At 42.7% G+C, this 24787-nt stretch overlaps 1 protein-coding gene across 9 annotated transcripts in view; it reads right to left on the reverse strand.

The window, feature by feature from the left end:
- Positions 1–24787, reverse strand: part of RBFOX2 (RNA binding fox-1 homolog 2) — a 242997-nt gene that overhangs the window by 112703 nt on the left and 105507 nt on the right. For all 9 annotated transcript variants that reach the window (XM_066596171.1, XM_066596170.1, XM_066596164.1 and 6 more), the window contains 3 exons: positions 19268–19328; positions 15913–15966; positions 4057–4152 (listed from right to left, as the gene is read on the reverse strand). In XM_066596171.1, the coding sequence (XP_066452268.1) occupies positions 4057–4152; positions 15913–15966; positions 19268–19328 (211 nt within the window). The remainder of the gene's footprint in view (positions 1–4056; positions 4153–15912; positions 15967–19267; positions 19329–24787) is intronic.

Genomic DNA, 24787 nt, shown 5'->3' on the forward strand with positions numbered 1-24787 from the left:
ACCTGTATTTATTGGTAGATTTGGGGCACATATGACTTTTTGATAGCTTTTTATTAAATTCTGACATTGCATATTTTTCTTTCCAAGAGTATCACTTTATGGCTGCAGTGATAAAATTTTTACATTCCATTTTTTTAAAATCTTTTGATGCAACAACTGGAAAAAGTTTTGTTTTAACAGGCTGTCTATTAAAGACTTATCTTAGGCAAATAATCATGGAAGCCCTAGGGACTTTCAGTAGGTCCCAGGCTGCCATAACATCTTGATGCAACGGGGTCAGTCAGGACATTTAAACGCTACTGTCAGAGTTGCAGGTGGGTGTCAGCTGTCAAAGGCATATATAGCTATACAGCTGGCAGGAAGAGGTTAATGTAGCTTACACTTGATTAGAGATTGTCCCCCAAACACACTATCAGGGAGGAAAATGGTCATGAGATTTTGCAGTTCTAAGTCTCACCACACTAGTTGTGTTCAAGCACTTTTACTTGTACAATCTGCTTCTCACTTACTCGAGGGAAAGTGCGCAGGCAGCAGCTTTTGTAACCAGGGCGGATCCAGTAGGGAGACTGCGGAAAAATGCCTACAACCAGGTCCACTAGAGCAAGTAATTCTCTAGTCATAATTCCCCATCCTTCTAAAATATTACATATACCCCCCCCCCCCCCCCCCCAAAAAAGTTAGGCTTTTAGTGACCTCTACAGCAACTCTTGCTTGTGACCTCTTTCCCTGTGGGAACCTGGGATACGTTTGGCCCTCCTAGATCGTCCCAAGACTAAAGGATCTGGAATGGCCGACAACATAGCCTTACAGGTCACAGGGAGAATGTTCACGGCTGCATTAGAAGCCTCTGGCAGAAAAAAAAAATCTACATGCAGTCTGGTAAAATGCCAGGAGGCATCACAAAACCAGACAAACCCCACTATAGTCAACAGAGTCCGGTGGACGCCATTCATGTCTGTAATATCACTGATCTGTTCCTGGCTGGTATTCAGGTTTTCTGCTTCCATGATGAAACAGAAAAATGGAATGCCACAATGTAGAAGTAAAAAGTTACCCCAGCTCTCCCACTGTGCATTGAGGCTGCACTGACTCGAGCAGTGGAAAAGCTTGATTACAGCAGTCAGTCCCCTGAAAAGTCGTGTGCTATACTTTATGCCTATAATGCAAGTCACAGCAGTTCAGCTAACCCAGCTTTTCCACTTCTCAGCAGCAGATATTGACTGCAACGCACATAAGCACGGAAGTGCTCCATCTCATGAGCTTCTGAGACTCAGGAGGCTGATGAGTAAAAAAAAGCTGTTAACATAGCAGTTACCTGAGTGACCAACTGATTCTAGATAAGTGTCAGGACTCGAATCCAGGGGCTCTTGTACTCCAGCCAGTGGCTCTCACTGCTGCGCTATCCAGCCTGTGGACAGTTCCATGCATGCCTCTCAGCCGTATTTGCTGATCTCAGTTACTTAGTTCCTGCCTCCTGTCTTGATTGTACTTGCTATAAAAGCCTGGCCCTATCACACTGCGTGATTATTCTGCTCCACAGCATGGATCAGATTCTCCTTCCGCCTCTCCTCTGCTATTAAGACAAGAACTGATGCAAACTCCTGGCTATCCACTTCATCCATTGAACTGCAAACAGAGGTTTTCTTCTCTACCTAGGCAGAGGAATGCCATAAGGACTTCAGTCAGTAATCACCGGTCTCTATTTCTCATCCTGTTACCTCCACCCCTCTCAGTACTCCGTACACGGGCTTTCTGATTACCGCCCTTTAAATCCAGAGGTATGTGTAACTGGATGACTCTTCCTCCTGGCTTGGTCTCCTCCTTCTGGCAGACTGATATCCTCTAGTAGACCTGGCTGTAGCGAAGGCTTTCAGCCCTGACCCTGTGCCATGGTGGGAATCTTACAATTTAGATGTTCAGACCAGACTGGTGCAAGCAATCAGGTCATTTCTTTAACGTTGTGGATTTTTTTTCTTAAATACTTTTTAATCTGACTATTTTCAAGCAGCTTTGTGGAGGAATCTATTGTATTTTGAAATAAAAAGGATGCACAAATTGTGGGATATTCCAAGTTCTATGTAACAATTTAAATGCTGCGGAATAAGTTGGCGCTCTACAAATAAAAATTATTATAGTTTTTCACAAATATTTGGTGGGGGTAAAGGTGCGAAGATTTTAAGAGGGGTTTTAAGAGACTATAATATGGATTACCTATATTCAGGAGAAATCCATATCAAATCACTGAAAGTCCAATGCAAAGCACCCCCTCTTTACTAAAAAGCAGTGTGCCAGGGTCAACACAGCTCTGTACACAGTATACAGGCTGTGGTAGAATACTGCAAGCTCCGCCCCTTCACGTGAATGAAGCTGTGCTAGCTCCAGCAAACAGCCAATCAGCAGGGGTTTTAGATTCCCCCATTCCAATACTGATGACCTAGCCTGAGGATAGGCCATAAAAATTATGTTCTTATAATTGAACTTAGTTGTTTAGGGTAATTATGGGGGGGGGGGGGGTGTTACCTGGAGGTTTAGTGATAAAAAGCCATTTATGTACAGTAAATACTTTACACTATTTGGGATAGTTAAAGGGGAATAAATCCATAGTTATGATTTAATCTAAAATGGGTACCTAATTCCTTATAGTAGTTGCTCTCATTTTCTGATACAGCACTCTAAAACTCCCCACTTCCCCCCTCACAGCCATATACACTTACCAACCCCTTTCGTGCATTTTCACTTAGAGGTTATGACAAGTTATAACGTTATCCCCCTTCCTACAGGATGGTGATAACTATGATCAGTAGAGTTTCAACTGCCAGGACCCCTGCTGATCAGAACAGAGGCCACAAAGCTCCCTATGTGAAGGGCTGCATATGCATTCTGCCGCTTCATTCATTTCAATGGGAGTGCCAGAAACTGCCATATACAAACGCTCTGCCATCTCTGGCGCTCCTATTGAAGTGAATAGAGTAATGGACAACATGCGTAAACTCTGCTCCGGTCATGCAGGGACATTCTTGAAACAAGAACTTTATATATTGGCACCCCCACATTAAACTGCCCAGGCAGGTCCCATTAGGGACAGTACACCCTATTAACTAGAGAGGTACTCACTTTGACAAGACTAGTCCAATGAGTAGGACAAAAGTTGCCATGTGCTATATGTATGTTAGGGTACATGATCCTTAAAGGAGATGTCCCGCGGCAGCAAGTGGGTCTATACACTTCTGTATGGCCATAATAATGCACTTTGTAATATACATTGTGCATTAATTATGAGCCATACAGAAGTTATAAAAAGTTTTTTACTTACCTGCTCCGTTGCTAGCGTCCTGGTCTCCATGGTGCCGACTAATTTTTGGCCTCCGATGGCCAAATTAGCCGCGCTTGCGCAGTCCGGGTCTTCTGCTGTTCTCTATGGGGCTCCGTGTAGCTCCGTGTAGCTCCGCCCCGTCACGTGCCGATTCCAGCCAATCAGGAGGCTGGAATCGGCAGTGGACCGCACAGAAGAGCTGCGGTCCACGGAGGAAGAGGCCATCTTCAGCGGTGAGTAGAGAAGTCACCGGAGCGCCGGGATTCAGGTAAGCGCTGTGCGGGTGGTTTTTTTAACCCCTGCATCGGGGTTGTCTCGCGCCGAACGGGGGGGGGGTTTAAAAAAAAAAAAAACCCGTTTCGGCGCGGGACATCTCCTTTAATGGAAATTCTAAGATGATCAATTCCCTCTACAATTCATAATATGTCACCAGGGTTCATTTAAGGGTTTGCTTGCCTCTTTATGCCTTGTTTTAGCAGGTGAATTTAACAGTTGCATAGTAGAGAATGAAGAAATTCTTGTGCCCACCATATTCACAATGCATATGCCTCTGAAACCCACTCTGTGCCCTACTAAATTAACTCTTTATGAACAGTTACATGTCCAGGTCTTAAGTGTACTAAAAAGTTTGTATAATAAAGTCAGCTGTGTCTCCTCTTTTCCAATCCAAAACGCGTATCAAGAGTAATGGCCAACCATTTTGGGTTAGAAGTTAGAGAAGGGCCAATTCCAGGTCTACTTACTGATCAATGGAATGTATGTGTTAACCCCTCGAGGTCCAGGGAGGGGGACACCTGCCTCAGTTGCTAAAGAGACATCAGCTTGTAGTCCAGGTGCAGCTTAAAGGATTAAAAGAAAAAAATATATATATATTAGTATGATTCAACACCATTAAAAGTAATGTGCAATTAGAAAATGACCTATTTCATAAATCATTTTTTTAAGTTAAACATTTTAGAATTTTGGGCAATTTTTCTTCATTTTACATGTCACCGTCTAAGTTTAAGGAAATAAATCCTATGTATTTCACACTTTTTACTAAACCTATTCAAAAAGTCCGATAAAAAAAAACCAAAAACACTTTCAACAGTCATCCATCTCCCCTCCATTCGCTTGGGAACAGATCAGACGCCCATTCCCACGATCAGTGGGGTTCCTGGTAGTTAGACCACCAACAATCATAAACGTTATCCCCCATTCTGTGCACAAAGCAGGTGTGCATCTGTGACTGCCCTCACTGCAGAATGTGTCGGAGCCTTGTCATCGGGCTCAATTGGTGTCCCGGCAGTTGGACCCCGTAGATCTGGAATCGATGCCCTATCCTGTGAAGAATTAGCTTTCTATCATAGCACAATGCTGACATTTTCAAATCTGAGCTTATGTGCACAACTTTAAATGTCAAAAACCACATTTATATGAGTTTTTAAACTGTATCCACACAGTAAGCTTGGACCTGGAGCTGTATTGAAGCAGTAAGCCTTGTCTAGGTACCATATCTATCTAGTAAGCTTGGTTCTGGTACTTCCTCTACATAGATAGTGAATTGCCCTTTTACAGTATTAATGTGCAATGCTTGTCTGTAGCACTGTAATCAAACGAAAACCTGTGTATTTAGTGACATAAGAAAAAGTTTTGAGGTCTGCACATGGCACAATGTCACATTCTCTCCCTAAGGCTTAATGCACACGGCTGGATTTCAGCCGCGTTAAATGCGGTGGAAATCCGTGGCGTTTCACCACAGCTATTCGGTTCTATTGAACCTAATAGCTTAATGTACACGCTGCGGAATTCCACAGCGTGAAATTACCCGCGGCATGTCCTATTTGCCGCGGGTATACGTGCGGAAGGCTTCCATTGTAGTCAATGGAAGCCACCCGTAACGCTATACTTTCGCCGTAGCACAGTGGAAGTACATTGTGAATACGCGCCCTGACCACCGCCAGCCCTGTCATATGACGCTCCTGGGGGTCATGTGACACCGCTGGCACTGTACTGCGCATGCGTGACGGTCCATCATGCGGGACTTCGCGCAGTGGACCCGGAGGTAAGTATGGGGTCTTTTGGGGGTGGGCGCGCTGCCGTGACGGAATCCACTGCGGTATTCCAATTGCGGAGCCCCTCACAGCCATGTGCATAAGGCCTATAGGGCGTTTTTAGACAGAACCATTATCTTAAAAAATAAAATTGTTCAAATGAGTGAAAGCAAATGACACATTGTTTAGTCTAAACGTGAGCCAAATGACAAGCATTTGCTTTTTGCTCATCATTTTATGCAGCCATAAAAATCAGTGGTTCATTCACTTATTTGGTTTAAAAAGCGCTTGTTCAGTCCTTCTCAGTCACTTATACAGGGAATGTCAAAAACAGAACAATTCTAAACGATTTATCATTTGAACAAGCCAACAATGTATCTGCCTGTATAAACAGAGAGCACGATCCAACAATGACATTTATTCACTAGTTCATTAATAGTCTCTGCAAAAAGGTCCCAAGAGATGAGGTTGCACATTCTGATACTGGGGCAAGATAATCCAATCTCAACTCTCGAATTTACTAAAACAACTTAAAAGCGGGGGCCAGAATGTCTGAGTGAAACAATATTACATGTTATGGTTGCCAGCTTACTTCAGAAGGGTTAACCCTTTGCAATCCAATTTTAGATTCAGGGTTTCCCAGGGGGCTCTCTTTCTGCCATTATACAATGGCGCCATCTGCTGGCTAGAGCCAGTACTCCGGTATGTGATATGCTGGAGAGGCCCTCCGACAACAGAGCAACCAGTAATATACAGTAAGAACACCCTGCCGGACGTCTTCCGACTTCGGAGCTGTACAGCCTTCGATCAGAATGTCTTCAGATGTCAGACAGTGGATTGGAAAGGGTTAAAACAGGGCTTTACTGAGATTGCAAGAAATACAGTTGACAAGTTTTTTCCCCCTAAAATAAGGAAAAACTGGCCTCTAGCTCATCTGGGGGGTGGTCTTACTCTGGATCAACATTGTAGGACAGACTGAACACATCTTTTCGCCTTACAAAATATATATGTTACGTTACGACAGTGCAAAGTGGTAACAAAAGATGCTCCAGAATTAATGGGACAGAAAATACAAATGATTACTAAAAATAGACATGTCAGGAGAGCAGAGGAGTCCAGCGATACCCTTGTGTGCAGCCAAGCATTATCCTGCTGCCTCTTGGAAGCCACCATGAGAGGAACACATGTGGCTGCAGTATGTCCAGCACATCATAGTCCCCTAGTAGTGGTACGAGGGACAATCTTATGCAATGAACCCTCCAGACCATCACACCAGCAGTGGGGGCAGGATTGAGGCGCTCACACCGAGATCTCCAGACGTGAACACTGCCTGTGCCATGGGCTATACAGGTAAGAAACGTATAGTTCCCTATGAAAAGTGTCATAGATGATACATGAGCGATTACGGTGGGATCTGGATATAAAATATAGTTTTATTTTGGATCAGGTACTGGTTCTTGTGCTTGCGTGCTGTGTCTTGGAGTTATAGGTTCTGCGCATGAACGATGCACCCCGGTGGGGCTAGATTCTCCTTGACGGGATGGGACTAGCATTATGGCGGGGATTGACTGGGGCTGCAGTGAAGTCACTTTTGGGAGAAATCCCCACATTTACCTTTATGGTAGACCGCTAACATTTGGGGGTTAAGAGTATTTACGCATGCGCAACGGTTATCCAGCTAGGTGCTCGCATGGTTTCATAGTGGATCTCACGCGTGCATGCACGCTATGCCCTGCCCTAGCACACAGCCAGGATACCCCGAGTGATTTCACACGGGATCTCGGGCATGAGGGTGCTTCCATGAGGAGTTGCCCAAACACCTGGGCAAATTGTTTATTGGAACCTCATGGACCTGGGAATGGTTACCAGACTGAAGTTATCGATCACCTGCAGGATTACACCATTATCCAACATGACATAAGCACGCCTGTGGAATGGTATGGTCACGAAGGGAGTGACTTAGTTGCTACTTATTTTGTGAGTTGTTTCTTTTACTATAAATGTATGTTAATTGTTCTTATGGATATGCTTGAAAGAGACTCCTAGGAGTTGAAACATTGCAGTCTTCTGTCATCTTGGAGGAATAAAGGACGTTTTTCTATTTGCACCTATTTGCATATACTGCCCTCTCTGTGCTTCGAGTCTCCCCTCTGACGTCACTTTTACAGGACTGCCCAAGCCTGTGTACGGGAGATGACAGGGGCTGCAGCCAATAAAGTCCTGTAAATTGCAGCCCGAAAATAAACCAAGCAGTTGAAGACAAAACGGTGGTGCAGAACACAGCAGGAGCATACAGAGGAGAGTCTATGCCCGTTATGTTAAAATGTGATGGTTTCTCTTGCTGAGAACAAAGAAATCTTATAGATATGATACCTTTTAATGGCAAATAAAAATACGTTATAGCGATCTTTCGAACCTACAGTGTCTTTCCTCAGGCATAATGAAATCACACACACACACACACACACACACACACACACACACTATATATTTTACATATATAAATACATACAACAATATGCAATTAATTTGTACTTAAAAAATGCATACCAGAAGAGGATGAATAGAGAAATAAATACTTTAATAGTCCACTGATAAAGATGTGAAGGTTTTATGGTCCCTAGCTTAGTGCTAGGGGGAGGAGGGGGGGGGGGGGGTCACCAGGCCAGAGCGTTATCTCTCCTATAGATTTCTCATACTTTCTAGTCACGCATGAATCCTCTTGAAGAATTTAGGCCTCTGTTGAAAGTACCAAAAGTTGTTATGAATTTGTACTCCCAAATTCTGCTATGGCTTTGTGATTTGAAATTGCATTTTAATATGGTGACTTTCATGTGTTCCATGTTGTGTCCGTGACTAGAAAAGTGCTCAGCCACAGGTAATTCTGTCTTTCTCTCTTTAATTGTGTGGTGGTGAGACCTCATCCTCGCTTTCAGTTTTTGTCCTTTTTCTCCAACATAAAAGGTCCCCACTGGACATTTACTGCACAGGATCAGGTACACAACATCAGACGTGGAACATGTGAATGTCCCAGGGATCTTATAGTCCTGCTGTGTGTTGGGGATCCGTATCCTGTCCGTGGTTAGTACATGTGAGCAGGTCTTACAGCTCCTTACATTGCCGGGATACGTTTCATTTTGTGTGTCAGAGGGCAATGCACTCCGGATTATAAAGCCACCACAATTGTGAGAGCTATGTCGAACACCTGTTACCAGCCAGTAGCAGTCGGAGCATGAGTGAGTGGAGTGTTCATAATTTTTCGCTTGCTCCTGGTGTTTCGGCATGTCAGGAAAAAAAACGAGTTACATAGAAATAACTTGTTAGCTTGCAGACGACGACAGTGACATACAGTTCAATTAAGTCGAACCCGAGACAAATGACAGTGAAGAGGATCACACAAGTGTTGCGAGTGAAATCCAAGTTGTGCAAAGTGCTGAAAATATGGCTAATGATTTGGAAGATAACAGCGCTGCACCGCTGGCTACTGAGAATTCCTGCTATGAAGGGAAAGATGGCTTTCAGTGGAGAAGAAAACCACCAGCACCATACAAAATGAGAAGACACAATATCAAGTCACAAATAACGTGGTAAAGCTGCCACCTTTGAATACAGTGGCGAATCCAGTGCCCGCTTTTAATTTGTACATCACAAGTGATATTATTGTAAAGATTGTGGAGGACACCAATTTGGAAGCAGAGAAAATTTATAAAGAAATAAATTCATCATTAAAGTGGCAAAAATGTGGTTCAGTAGAAATTTGAGCTTTGAGAAATTGCTTTTCAAGTGACCTACAGTGATCTGCAGTCCAATCAAACAGTTGTGTTCTGAGAAAGAAATACGGTCCACCAACTTTCTGTGCTACAATGAGTAGAGGGAGGATTTGAACACCCATTGATTTTTTTTTTTGCGAATTGATGACAAGTCACCAAGAAGTCTTCAAACGGCTACAGCCAAATTTGCATCTCGTGAAATGTGAGACCAGATAAAACACAATCTTCTAAAGTATTACCTTCCAGGTGTGAATCTGACTACTGATGTGCAATTAGTCCAATTCAGAGGTTGCTGTTGCTTTCGCCAATACAGGAGTTCTAAGCCAGCAAAATATGGAATAAAGATCTGGATATGTGACTCCAGCTACATTTACCCACTGAAAGGTTTGCCCTACTTGGGGAAAGAAAGCAACATGAGATGAGCAAATACTGTAGTCAAGGAGGTGAATGAACTGGCAATAGGGTACTTCAGCACCCATCGAAACATTACCATCGCCATTTTCTTTACATCCATAGAACTTGTTGACCACTGGTTGGCACAGTGTGTCAAAACAAGACTTTCATAACTAAAGGAATTTCTTGCTAGCTAACAGGGCAGTAAAGTCCTTTTCAGTTTCATGAGAGACCACTCCTTAGTGTCCTATGTGCATAAAGCAGGAAGGAGTGTTGAGCTTCTTGCCATAATGCACCTCACCTAAGATGTTACTGTGGCAGACTCTTGCAAACCAGAAAGAATTCTTCATTACAGAAACACAAAAAGAGGTGTCGATACTCCTGATCAGATGGTGCACCTACACGTGTAACAAGAGCAAGGAGATGGCCACTCACATTGACGCAGCTGGAGATACGTTGTATGCAGTTCTTTTTGGGGGGAAAATCCTGACTGGAAATTGACTAAAAGGAAAATCAGAAGATAAGTCTTCCTTGCTGATCTAGCTGACGTTTTGGTTCTGGAAAATTAGTAGGTGGTCAAAAAAGGGGCTGCGGTACAACATTACTCTGTCTATAGAAAACGTTGTTGCTCCTCATACCAATAGAATCTCACCAATTTTTTACACTGGAGAGAAGGTGCTACTTCTGTGATCCCAAGGAAGGGCTATGCTAAAAAAGGCTACGTGATAATTGTAAGAATGTTGACAGTGAACACTCCAGGAAATGCCAAAAATGTTTAAAGTAAAAATTAACAATGCAGTATTATTTGGTAAAACAAGTTTCCATAATGTGTAAGAAGAGAGATTACTGAAGCGTTTCAAGGATAGTGAGCGAGTATGTGTTTAGGTCTACAGGCGTATGCGTAAAACAGCACAGGGCTCCTGCAGCATTTTACACATACACCGCTCTCTCGCTCTGCCGGCAGAGACCACATATGGGACGGGTATGTACTTCGCATGTCCGGGAATCCAACGTCACGGACATGCGCAGTGTGATTTTTTTTTTCCTCCCTTCAATAAATTTCTGTTCAGAGCAGGGATATATTGAAATACTGCGTTATGATATGGAGCCCATAAAAGTGCCCCGTACCATACGAAGAGAAATAATGCATGCTGCGATTTATTTTTCTTTTCCGTATGTAAACCACTATGTCCACACACTGGTGTGCATGGAAGAATGAAAGTCCATTGACTTTCATTCCCTCCATTTATGCGTATCACGTTGTAAAAAAAAAAACACAAAAAAAACAAACAAAAAAAACCATTCCGTCGTCTTTTGGTGTGTATTGTTTCTACGGCGCACAAACTGAAACAAAAATTACATAACTTTATTCTATGGGTTAGTATGATTACTACGATACAAAACTTAGTCGTTTTATTTGCTGTGCTACTTGTATTTTTTTATTTTAGTTTTTTTTTAATTTTGTCTTTACCTTCTGTGCACAATAACTTTATTTTTCTGTCGACATAGTTTTGTGAGGGCTTATTTTGTGAGGTACATCCTGTAGTTTCCATTGGTACTGTTGAATAAATAGGACTTTTTGATCGCTTTTTATTTAATTTTTCTTTTCTTGGACACAGGGTGACCAAAAAAAAAAAAGCACTTTTCCATCATTCTTTATGGGGAATTAAGTGAGAGGAGAGCGGCAAGAATAAAAATTAGCAGCAATCAGTTGTGGTGAAATGAAAAGAAACACTCACCGGGTGCTCAGGTGAGGCTAGACTAATGCCCAAGTCTCACCGGCACCATGATCCTGGATCGCGTGTAGAAATATAGAGCTGAGTCCCTTATCCGTGGCGAGCCGCACAGCAAATATACGAGTACCCACCCAAAATTATGGGGGCTCGTTATACAATCAATGACAAAATAAAAAGGAAAAACAATGCTTGTGCTCACGGGAACACAGAAACAGTGACTAAATTGATTAAATATATAATCAATGTATTCTAACTAGATCGTGGTAATATATAAACTATATAATGATATGAAGATATAAACTGCTATGTCGGGTAGTATCCCGCTAGCAAATAGATCGTGAAAGGCAATTACTGTCGAAACTGTTGACAAGTAAAGATAAAGTTTCATTTAAGAAAAAAATTGACACGCATGTAGCGAGTCAAAGAGTGAGGTAATCACGTCAACCTGACCCTCCCAGGTAGCGGAATCTCTGCCCAATTCATTCAGAGAACAGCGTGCACCGTCTATTGCACATGGGCTGGTAAGCCATTCCTTTTAAAATCATGTATAAATAGTCTGTATTAACTTGTGTCACTTGAGCATGAAAAAGGCGACAGAATAGTCGCAGAAACGCGTAGCTCAGTATATTGTGTATTAAAATAAATTGATTATATATTTAATCAATTTAGTCACTGTTTCTGTGTTCCCGTGAGCGCAAGCATTCTTTATTTATGATTTTTTTTTTTTTTTTTCGGACGAAGTTCACTGTGCGGAGTAAATAATGCATTGCTTTGATAGCTCACACTTTTACGGACACAGCGATACCAAATATGTATTTTTGTTTTATCATTTAGATTCTTTTATGGTAAATATGGCAAAAGGGTTTTTTTCTTCACTTTTACTACTTTTTTTTAATTAGTAAAACTTTATGGTTCTTATTTTTATGTGTCCTTTTAGTCCTCCTAGGTGACCACAACATGCGATGCTTTGATCGCTCCTGCAGTATGATGTAATGCCATAGCATTACATCATACTATAATCTGACTGGCAGTCTATCAAGCCACCCCACGGGAATGGCTTGATAGGTATACTGTCAAGGCTGCCCCCAGCTGCCATGACACCCACAAGGCTCCCCGCAATCTTATCGCCGTAGATCGGTTCAGGGGGATTTAAATGCAGCTATCTGAATGGACAGCAGCATTTAAAGGGTTAACAGCCCCAATCGGCTGCGCTGCAACCTCTCTCCATATATGTCCTGCAGCTGCAGGACATAAAAACACTATAGGACGGTCCCTAAGGGGTTAAAGATGAATTCTGTGGTCTGTGTTGTAAACTAAGTCCAAGATCCACTTTACCATCTCCTCCAGAACCCCTCATATCAATGGTGATTGAACAGCAGCAGCTATCTAAAGAAATATTGAGGCCTGTCCACAGCTACAATAAAGCTTTTCAAAACAATACCAAGTGGTCAAATCTGTGTACATGGCGACATGTAAAGTTAGAGAACAGGTCTACCATTTAATCAGTAGCATGCTAGAGAACACCAAATACTAATTTTTACGAATGTATTTTAGATCACATCTTGACTCACAGGCGGCTGCAAGTTGCAGTACTGGCAGAGTCTCAAAGATATTTACCCTCTTCAAATCATGCTACATGAGCAAAAGAATTACGCTTTCCATCCAAGTCTGCTCTGGAAACAGAATCTGTTCTATTTCCTGGAACTAAGATTATACAGCAGATAGGAAAGCTTCAGGCCAGCTTCATCAGCATTGATACAAAGCAGCCACGGCCGAAGGAGTTCACATGATCGTTGGTCAACACCAAACATAGAAATCACAGAGGAAAGGCTCCTTCATCCATAACCAAGGAAAGCAGAGAAGAAAACGACATTTACATGACGCACTTCAAGGAGTACAAGAAAGCTGCCAATATAGGACAAATGGTAATACCATCATCGTTACTCATGGAGGAATTCTGGTAGAGGCACACAGGGTGCTATGGACGAACATATGCTAAACTTGACCTATTCAGGATAAATCACGGGCAACCCTAACTGGCTCACAAGGGAATCATTGACTGCAAGATTGGCAGGATTTGGTTAGCTATGGCATTCATATAAGTGCAAAAATGAATGTACCCAATAACAAAAGATCAGCATTTCAGGCCATGCAAAGGCTACATGTACACAACGGACTTTCAAAAGCGTGCTTTCTACACGCACATTTCGTAGTTTGGCTGCAAACAAAACTGACCAAACCAATGAACTCAACTCAGCAGAAATTACTGAAGCGAACCTTAACCCAGAGCTGTACCTGACCACTTCATGTTCAAACTGCCTATCAACATCTCCTCCAACCAGAATGCAGCTTATTGCAAATCCCTGGAAGGTGCTCCAAAAAGGATGGTCTGGTATGAGAGCACTATTGCTAATTAAGCATCAATTGAAGCATTTAGTGAAGCGTTTAACTGGAGATTTGCCGACTGATGCCCAGAAATGCAGGTTTCAACTGCTTAGTAATTTGGAAAGCGCCCCCAACTGACCTCCAAATGGAGCCAATTAGCTTCAGCGTGTCGCTACACTGGAGTTCAAAGCATGACGTTGCAGAGTTTCCACGTTGCATCCCTGACACAATCCGCCAGCTGTACCCAAGCTGCTCAAATGCTCTCCATGTTCGGCAGCACATAGCTGTGTAAGCAACTATTCTCCTTGATGAAGATAAATCACATGGGAGTCTCACTGATGAACTCCTTCACTCAATCCTGGGGATGTCCTCTGCTCAGAGCTTGACCCCAGACACTGATGAACTAGCATCCAGGAAGAGATGCCAGGTTCTGGCTATGACCAATGTGCAGAGTAGATCAGAGTGTAGCAAACTGAGCTTGAATAAATGCTCTTACTGCACTTTTCCTTGCTACTCCAAAGCATGGACTTGAATGGTTGAATTTTCAATGAAGGAAATTATTGTTAGCCTGTTCCAGGATCAATGTTTAAGCCAAAATTACATTTGTTTCCATATGAAAAGGTTCATCATTCTATCGGTTGAGAAGGAAAAACTTCAACTGTACAATTTTCTCAATAAATATCAAGGTTGGCCTGTGACTATGTCCAAGTTTTTAATTTTGGCCCACTGTGTATTTGAGTGTGACAACCCTGTTCCAGATCATTATAGGACAATAGGCTGAACTCAATGGACGTATATATGTCTTTCAGCCTTGCATGTAATGTTACTATGTAATGCTCCATATCCCCCACTGCGCTCCTCACAGAATAGTCCATACAGCCCTGCAGCTGCCAGCATGCAGAACCCAGACATCACACGGTGCACCCAATACAGGGATGTTGTGAGCCCCCTACCCTGTCATTTGTTTTAGCCCTGATATGGAAAAAGCCAGCTATGCGCTTAGGACATTTTTAACAAACCATAACCCAACGTAGTGTGTTAAGTCTGGTATTAATGGTTACTACACATGTACAAAGTTGACAATGTTGTTTTTTATAGCCTTAAAGTAATTATATGGTGTTTTTATAATCTTTCCAGCTGCAACTTTGTAAATTTTTTCTTCTTCTGCCGGTGAACTAGTGATTGCATGCAATTGTGTGATTGAATATACAATATCGTACAGTCTATTAAGCAAGTGCCACAAACCTCCATCCAAAAAAAAAACCTGAAACCCTACGCCTTCAAAAGAAACCCCATGACAGAAATTTGCTACTACACTGCACTTCCATAGGTACAAATCATTCAGTTAAGTTTTGTATTTGCAGTTGGCAAATATACAGAATAAAAATGACAATATACAGTGTTTCCCAGAGAAGCCCTCCCCTGAAAATAAGTCCCGCTGCACTACATATTAAAAAAAAAAAAAAAAAAAAGAAATCCTTACCTAAGAGGCGGAATTCAGGTCCCTCGCGCTGGACTGCGGCGCTGCTGCAGGCTTCCATGTCCTCCGGCACACCAACAAAGCGGTTCTTCCTGATAGTGGGGCTTGAATACCCAGCTTCCAGCAAGCTAATGCTCTGATTGGTTAATCAAGCGCGGCGCCAGCCAATGAAAGCCGACGCTCGATTAACCAATCACAGCCATTCAATGTCATTCAATGAATGGCGGTCATTGCTTAATCGAGCGCAGGCTCTCATTGGCTGACGTGGCGCTCAATTAAGCAATCAGAGGATTAGCTTGCGGGAGGCAGGGTATTCAAGCCCCACTACCAGGAAGAACTGCTCTGTCAGTGTGCCGGAGGACACGGAAGCCTGCAGCAGCAACGGAGACAAGGGACCGAAACGCCGTCTGCAAGGTAAGACACCCCCCAAATATAAGACACTGTGCCTCTTTTGGCAAAAAAATATAAGACAGTGTCGCATTTTCAGGGGAAACACGGTAGCTACTATCGGTACTGTGTTTTTCTACCCAATTAGGTTTTGTCTTACAGACCCCAATAAAAAAGGTCAAGAAAATCTCATAATAGACACACAGATGCGTTTTCATACAGACCGACAGGGTTTACAAAAACTCATGGCACGTCCTATACCAGTGTGTATCCAGCCTAAAGCAAACAGTCCATATAAATATCTTTGAAGGACCAGAAGATATCATATTTAGTTTTACACGGTCTTAAAACTTTAAATGTCACACATTTTATACAAGTTTTGTACTTCATGTCAATAGAAGTAGTGGAGATTTACCAGCATATAGTTCAGGCCCGTACACTGCCCCGACTACAGGACTCAGCTTCCAACCTAGAAAAAAAAATAAAATAAGATCAATGACTTTTCAGGTTTTTTTTTTGGATGTCTGAAAGTATGCCACACTAAAGGCCCATTTTCACTGGACGCCCATCGGGCAAATGATGCCCGACACTCGCCCCCACATATACTTGTTCCAGTACTGTTAAAAAGCGGTCTCGCTCAGAGTGGCCAGAAGCGGCCCAGGACGGCTGGAGGAGATTTCTCTCACCGCCCCACTCCATTCTTTTAGCAGCAGCCGTTCAGTACTGGATAGCTGCTGTTTATATTGCATGATCATCATTTATATTCTGAACTATGATTTTTCGGTGTAAACTGCAGCTGTTCAGTTCTGAACGGCTGCTGCTAAAGTGAATGGAGAGGGGCGGGGGAGAGTGAGGACAGAAATCTCCTCCAGCTGGCCAGGCCCCCTGCTGGCCGCTCTATGAGCAAGCCAGCGGTACTCGCTCCTGTGTAGCATGGTACACATTCCTCCAGCACGGTAGCCAGTACATTCAGGGACGAGTGTCGGGCATTATTTGCCAGACATTCGTCCAGTGTAAATGGGCCTTAAGTCCTAGACCATTTGTCTTTTAAGTTGCACAAATGTCAATGACAGTTCAGTGCACATTAATAGGGTTTATTAAACCCCATGCAGTGAAAAACAGCATGAATTTAAAGAGGTTGTCCTCACTAAAGACTTATCCCCTATCCTCTGGGTTAAGTGTGTAATAACTCTTGTTCAGACAAACGATTGGAGCTCCAAGGAATTTGCTTATTCACAGTGCATTCTGGGAAGAGTGGACAGTCGCTTTGAGTGGGACGATTGCTGGGTTTAGCCAAGCATAACTGCTCGGATAACATCGCCAAACCGTGTACTGCATGGGGTGCGAAGTTTTACACTTATATAACCTATAAGATAGTACCAAGTTAATTCTTGACTTAGACGTTTAGAAGTGGACATCAACATGAAAAGGAAGGGGAGCCATATGGCGAGCTGATCTACCAGAGGAAAAGCCAAACTTCACCTGCCAGAAATGCAAGGTTACGTCTCTATTGGAACAGTGGGCGGCGAATAATAGAATGGTATTTAACAAGAAGAAATGCAAATTCCTACATCTGGGCAAGAAAAATAAATATAAGCACATACAGAATGGGAGGAATTGGGCTAAGCAGCAGCACATGTGAAAAACACTTGGGTATACTGATAGATCACAGAACATGCGACAGCAGTGTGATGCAGCAGCCAAAAAGAAAAACACAATTCTGAGATGTATTCAGAGAAGAATAGAGTCTAGATCACAGAGGTAATTATCCCCCTCTACTCTTCCTTGGCCAGACCTCATCTGGAATACTGTGTCCAGTTCTGGGCACCCCAATTTAAAAAAAATAATCGACAAACTGGAGCAAGTTCAGAGAAGAGCTACCAGGATGGATATCTCTCCATTAGAGTTTTTTTTTGGTCTGGCTACTATAATGTGAAGAGAGTCTAAAAACCAACAGGTAGAGTCTTCCTGCTTGAGCAGCATAGTTTACTGGCTACATAGTTGTCGTAACATTGTAGCAGACAATCCATGAGGAATCATCTCGTACTAGATCCAGATTCTCAGAATTATGCAACATTTTGAAAGGTTTTATTATTCTTAATTTACAAGTTTTCCTCGCGATTTGAACCGCTCATAACTCCCATTTAAATGACACGGCTATATCAATTTGACATCAATGGAAATAAACTCAAAAATTTTCATTTAGCAAAACGGTCTGTGGGCAACAAGGACAATCAGCACAGCTTTCCTTTCTCAAGCGGTTGAGGTAAAGTGAAAGCAGCATCTGACTAGTTGTTATGGGCAACAAGGGCAATCTTATTAGTTTTGCTAAAGAAGTTTTACTCTACCACAGCCCTCACTAGGTGCAAAATGGCTACAAATGAGGACAAGAGAGTGGTGTCCTTTATTTTCACATCTACTCTAAGTATGCAACGTCATTTTCAACATTTTGTTAAGATCCACCCAGCAGGCGCACAATTTGCAACTGGTACTCCAATTTTAAAAAAAATTAAAAGGAGTGAAGTGAAACTGGTTACTTGACAGCAGAAAGACTAAGTGTGTGAAACCTGCAGGCGTGCTCCAAAATGCTCAGAAATTCCACTTCAGAGCAAGCAGAGAATTGGGAAATCCTGTAGCTGACTGCTTGACAGGGCAGCATGGAAAATGTTTGCCTACAGAGTCACCAAGAGTCAGACATGACTAAATGGTTAGATTGCTTTGTAACCAACTGTGTGGAAGACTCTGTGCAAACATTTACGGCGTTATCCCTAGAGATGGTTACCGGTTGTGAAACTAGACTAAGTGAGGAGACGCTTTGCAAGTGTGCAAATTCTAATGGAAACTGATGGTTTCATGGAGTCTTTAGTGATGAAGACACCTTCCAACTTTCAAGCACAGTTAGACTTAACTTCAGGCTCTGGGGAAGGGAGAACCCACCTACCTACGTGACGTGTATGTGTGACACCCCCAAGGTGAATGTATTCTGCACTATAACCTGTAGGAAAGTTTACCGCCCCTTTTCTAGGAGGAAAACAAGCACAGGTATTTTGTACCTGGACGCTACAGATCTGACATCTGCTGCAGTGAGAATGGGAAACCCCAGGTTTTATCTTCCAGCAGGACAAGTCAGAAGTCAGCTCAAATCAGTGACTACCAAAACGGATGGATAGGCCATGCAGGTAACGGCAATAGTAAACCCCTTCCATGGTCTCCACATTCCCCGGACTGTGCGCCTTGTGATTTTTCCCTCTGAGGAAGTCTACATGTCACCCTTGCCACTCACCATGCACAATCTGCAAGTACCCATCATAGAGGCCATCAGTCAATAGTCATACGCTAAGTGTATGGCAGGAACTTGACTACAGGCTCCATCTGACAGGGGTCTGCCACTGGAAGTCTCTGATGTGAAAACCATTTTTGATGTTGTGCAACATAACAGTTTGTTTCCATTGATATCAGATTTCTGCATCTGAGTGTCAATAAATGGCAGTTATCAGTGTTTCAAATCAGGAAGATCATTTGTAATAACCCTGTAAGTGCACACATCATACAGGGTGGGTCACAGAAAAGTAGCCCACCTCTGATCCTGGCACCACACTCATGAAAGCTGGCTAAAAAGAAAATCTGCCTTTGTTGCCCAAAGCGACCAGTAACAGCTTTCATTTTACCTCCTCAGTATTAGAAATGCTGTATACCATTATAGCGCAGCTTCCATATGTGTAGGGTGGCATATGACATTCTTTAGATCTTAGAAAACTGGAAAATCTCACCATTTCCATAAGGAGTCACAGTTTTTTTATTGGTCATCACACGAGCAGTTGCATTGTTGACCTAGTACAAATTCCATAAGTGGAAAGGGAAAGAGATAGTTAGGATAACCATAATTTAATATTTGACATGCAAAACACTTTCATGCAGAAAGCCATTCAACCCGCAACAGCATGCACTGGCAATGCAGGGGTACATTTAGTTTATAGTCACCACACATGCAAACAATCAGTAAGTCGGATAGTGTGTGTACATTTAGATAGGAAATACTTCTAGAATGTGTGTATGTCTAGGCAATACGAGTGTGCACAATGTGATTCTACCTTGGGGCTTGCAACCTTAACTTGCCTTAAAACAAATGAGTCAAAGTGTCATTTGTATATATTCTTTTTATTAAGATACTTGGACATCCTTTCTTGCTAAAGGTAATACTTGTTAGAAATGGCTATATTCCAGAACGATCAATGCCATTATTCAGTTTTAACATTGAAAGCAGTTTTACTTTGTATCTAGTTTCCCTGGATACAGATATCTAAACATCTTGTCAACCAGTGTTATATATGCATACAAATCAAAAGGATTACTGTGTGCTCGTAACCTACCAGAAGAGTGATTTAATGGCAAGTCTTCAAAAACTAGTGGAAAAGTTGTACCTGCTTGGATAATGGGCTAGAATGTGTTACAGTAAACTAAACCATTTATATATATGAAAGATATAAGGTCCAACTCAAATGGCGTTTAATAACCAACCTAACTAATATATTATATATCTAGATTTTGTATTCTGCTTTGGAAAATGAAAGCTGCTTGTGATTGGTTGCTATTGGCAATAAAGTTTTGCCTTATGACAGTTATCATAGATCTGCAGGACAGCTGTCAGCGTACTGGGTATGTGACAGAGGTCAAAAGAAAAGAGCAGAACACTCTGGAGGGGAATAGTTACAGTACTGTAGTATTCACAGAGGTCAGAGATACAGTGGCGGGTTCTTGGGGGGGGGGGGGGGGAAGCCCAGAGTGCCTCTTTATGGCCGCCTGCAGACGAGCGGGTCGGATCCGGCAGCGAGAATTCTCGCCGCGCGATCCGACCCGAGAGCCTGCAGGGACGAGCGCGTACTCACCCGCGCCTGGCGGCCCCGGCTCTTTCATGTGCCGGCTGCCGCGCAGCCGGCGCATGCGCAGACCGGAGCCGACGGCCGGGTGAGTGCGTGCCCCGCAGAAAATTAGGACATGCCGCGGTTTGTTTGCCGCGCGAGATTTCGCGCGGCCAAACCACGGCCGTCTGCATGGGAGTGCGTATTTTAATGCACTCCTATGCAAACTTTCAGCGGCGGAAATCCTGCAGGAAATCCCGCGGAGGGATTTCCGCTCGTGTGCAGGCGGCCTAAAACCATCTCATATACGACTTGATTGGTTATAAGCAAAAAAAACCAAGATTTCTTTTTGGACAGACAAAAAGAAAAAGGGGGGGGGGGAGCTTAGTTGGGACTTCTATATGGATCAACATTGGCAGTTAACTCTGTAGTTACAAACCACAAACATGATGTGGGGTGGTGGCTGGGGGCTAGTCCAGTATAGAGCTGGAGATTTAGCATTTGGTATGTAATTGAACACAACAGTTATCCAGTATATAAAATTTGGATACTTTAAAAAGGAGGGTGAAAATCAATTTTTTGAGATAACACATCTCAAAAATCCTAGACCTCCAAATGTTTGTTTTTTTTCACATTGTAAAACTATAATAACTGCGAATTGTAAAATGTTCATTGTAGGGAATTATTTTCCAGTGTCCATTCAGAAATTGTTTGTTTTTTTTAAGCTGGTGGAACTTGTACAGATTGTAATTAATTATGAACAGTCTAGGAATTTATGGATGGTTGGCAACCCTATATATCCTATAGGCTTGAGGACCCATCACCCAACATAAGGTTCTCATGAGATAAATTAACGAATCTATGCAATTAAAATAGAGGTGTATTCCAGGACTTTTCAAGGTCATCGATTGGAAGGGATCCTGAGCAGATCCCCTCTAATCAGCTTATTCCCAGGGCCACTGTGCTGTGGTGAGCAGAACTCACGAGACTGGATGGTGCCATATGTACGGAGGGGTTTTATTTGACAGGGAATGCTGGGAACACCTGAACAGGAAGTTCAGATCCAACTCCTGTGGGCAGTTGGTCATTTGCAGTCTGGGCATGTGGCTGTTATGAAGGTTTTATTTTTACATTAAATTGCATGCATTTGGGAATATAGTTGTCAAGGAGCTACTGATTTTTTCTCAAAGGGGGATCCCATTTCATCCAATAGATCCTCTTTAATGACATGCCTAGGGTGTAATGACAAATTTTACTGTTGCCATTAATTTAAACTAACTACTGAAGGTATTGATAAATCCTTACCAAATGGGCATTCTTGGTGTCATGGACCCACTTGAGAACTATCAGATTTGATGGAGCAGTCTGACTCCAAGGTTATTGGACATATGCAGTGCAGGGAATGTGCAATGTGCTGTCCAGCTCTTCTAGAAACGTATTCTCAATTCCAATCCTCAAGTACCATCAACAGGTCATCATTTTAATGAATCCTATAAAGAACTACTGTAGCAATTTCTGAGGTACTGAAAGTTACATCATCTGTGAAACACTAATACAATTCTGAAAACATGACCTGTTGGAGGTACTTTAGGAACAAAATGGAACACTGTTCTAGAGAACAGGCAGGATCTTTAAAGGGTACCTGTCATTTCAGGCGACTTCAGAAGAAGCTGTTGTGCAAGTACATGAGGAGCAACGCCATTTCTGGCTAATTGACATATGGAATTTCTCACCAGTTTACCCCTCTCTATGTTCCAACGGTGTGAGTTTTCCAAGTTAGTAGGCGGAGATGCCCCCCACAAAGAGGAGATCCTGCTCTACTACACCCCAAGAAGCAGCAGCATGGAGGAAATGTACAGCAGTACTGAGAAGTGGAGAGGTGAATCCAGGACTGTGGAGAGTCAAAACCGGAGCCTTCAGCAGCAACATGTGTGTTGCTCTTCGCCTTGCTCACTCACCACACAGCCGCTTCCTCCTCCCCTCCAGACTTATATGGGCAGCACTTAACCAGATCCTTCAGTGAGCTGATCCTTCTTAAGATGGATTTTAGCAGCATTTCAGAGTGAATGATCAGTGTGGAAGAAATGGCTCATAAGTGGAGGAGGCATTCTTCTTATGGCCCTTTCACACAGGACAATAAATTGTTCCTGCTGGATGTGAAAATCTAAACTAATTATCGCTCCGTGTAAATGCAACCCCGACTGAATGACTAAGGAGAAGTGAACAAATTTTCGTTCGACGTTCAGTTTTTGCACGCAGAAAACTGGGCGGATCAGCCCATGTAAACAGGCAATCGATCACTTATGAACTGCCTGCTTACCGTGAATGGAGGAGGGTGGGCTGCAAGGAGCTACACCTACACTCACTGAGCAATGCTCATTGCTGCCTAAGAGCACAGGAAGGTTATTGCTGGGACAACCTGTTGGGCATCTGCATCTGACAAGGTCTCGTGTAAAAGAGTCCTTACATATTACAAAGTTTTTCATCTCCACCTATGCTATTGAAATGACAGTGCCTGTTCAGGATAGCAATACATTCACAAAGGAGCTGCATCAAGAATCAAACTTGCATGGTCACCTCTGAGCTGGGAACTGGAGGGCAGGACCACACTAATACATACATTCCCACAATAAAGGGCACTTCTACTTTTCATTTTAGGTAAATGTGCAACATTTTTCTGGTTCAAGTTATGTCCATTTGACACCAATACTAAAAATTATACCTCAATATTGCACATCTATGGTATTTCTATTTAATGATCATACATTAAAGGGGTTGTCTGAGTTATGTAAAGGCCTCTTACTGGACCCCCATGCTATAAAACAAGTCAGCTGATGCTCATCCCCCTCCACTGGCTCCAGTCTTCACTGTTTACATACAAGCTGCCTGTGACATCCTGTAAACATGCTGCTGCAGCCAATGACTGTGCTCAGTGATGGTTGATTGTAAATGGGTCAGGCTGACTGCAGCCTGAAAAGAGGATATCAGCAGGGAGACCAGAGTCCACAGCAGACAATGAGTAGGTACAGGAGTGTATCAGCTGCTTATTTTATACCATCAGGGACCCAAATGAAGTCTTCACATCACTCAGACAACCAATGTTATGATTTTTAGCTTTAGGCCTCATGCACACGGATGGGTTGGATTCTGCATGCGGAATCCGGCCCTGGCAGCAGTGGCGTCAGCACATACCTGCTTTTTTTTTTTTTCTTCAATCTGTACTTTGGATGGTCCGCACGGCTGGCGATCGGACATGTGCAGTACAGCTATATATATATATATATATATATATATATATATATATATATATATTTACTTATTTATTAACACTCCTGCTTTTTCCGTGTCACCGCCTAGCGATAACGTGGAATCTGCGATCTTTCTGCAATATCAATTGCAGGAGGGCGGCTTCCTTTGCTTCTATTCTGCGTGGATGGCTTCCATTGAAGTCAAAGATGGAGCATGCTGCGATTTTTACATCTGCGAGTGGAAACCAATTGGTTTCTGCTCGTGGGCATTAATAAATCCCTTTTCCATAGCATGCTACGAGCGGTATTGGCTGCGGAATCCAGAATAGTTTGCGTGGAATTGCTTTTCCACATAAGACAAGGTGCTTTTGAATTTCGGGGAAAAAAAAAAATGATAACCACCTTGCATTGGCATGGGAAGCATCTCGGCCAGATATCGCGCTTGTCTGTGTGAATGTAGCCTTAAGAAGCAGAATCTGCAGTTCTTTGTACAAAGTCAATAAAAGAAATAACAGGAGGCTCCTCTCACCAATTCTGAGAGAACTGAAAAATCAGATACAGCCTGCAAAGGGGAAATGGGAATAAATGCGAACAAGTCATAATGGACAGATTGTGTTATTGCTCATGTACACGCCACAGCTTATTCTGAAGTCATCTGAAGCGTTAGCTACGCTTTTAAGACACGACTGAGGGGGAATAGGTTTTTCTATATAAATTGTAGTATCCCTTTTAGTTTCAATCTTGCACAGCTTGAACCCTACTTGGAGACTTTTTTTGGACATTATACAACATAACAGGCTTTCATATCAGTCCCAGTTAGTGGGAAGAACGCTGTTATATTGTGCCAGCTATCCCAATCAGGCCTGTATCAGGTCTAACTCCAGCTATTGGCAGACCGTTGTCCCAGTAGTCCATTGACAGCGGCACCACCTCCACTGCATAGACTGTACTCAGAACAGGACGCCAACTATTACACAGAGATTTTATAAGGGGATATAAAGCAGCACAAAAGGCATGAATATTTGACTCATAGTACAATTTTCTTACCTGAAGATTACGTTTTTTTTGCAGTTCACATTGGATGCTGATAAAATATGTAACTTAATATTTTATTGTATTTGAAGGCTAAATTTAAAGCTCCATCACTATTTTTAGTGTGCAAACTACTTCCACTATTGACAGT

Source organism: Eleutherodactylus coqui, chromosome 3, assembly GCF_035609145.1.
Source record: "Eleutherodactylus coqui strain aEleCoq1 chromosome 3, aEleCoq1.hap1, whole genome shotgun sequence".
Taxonomy (NCBI): domain Eukaryota; kingdom Metazoa; phylum Chordata; class Amphibia; order Anura; family Eleutherodactylidae; genus Eleutherodactylus; species Eleutherodactylus coqui.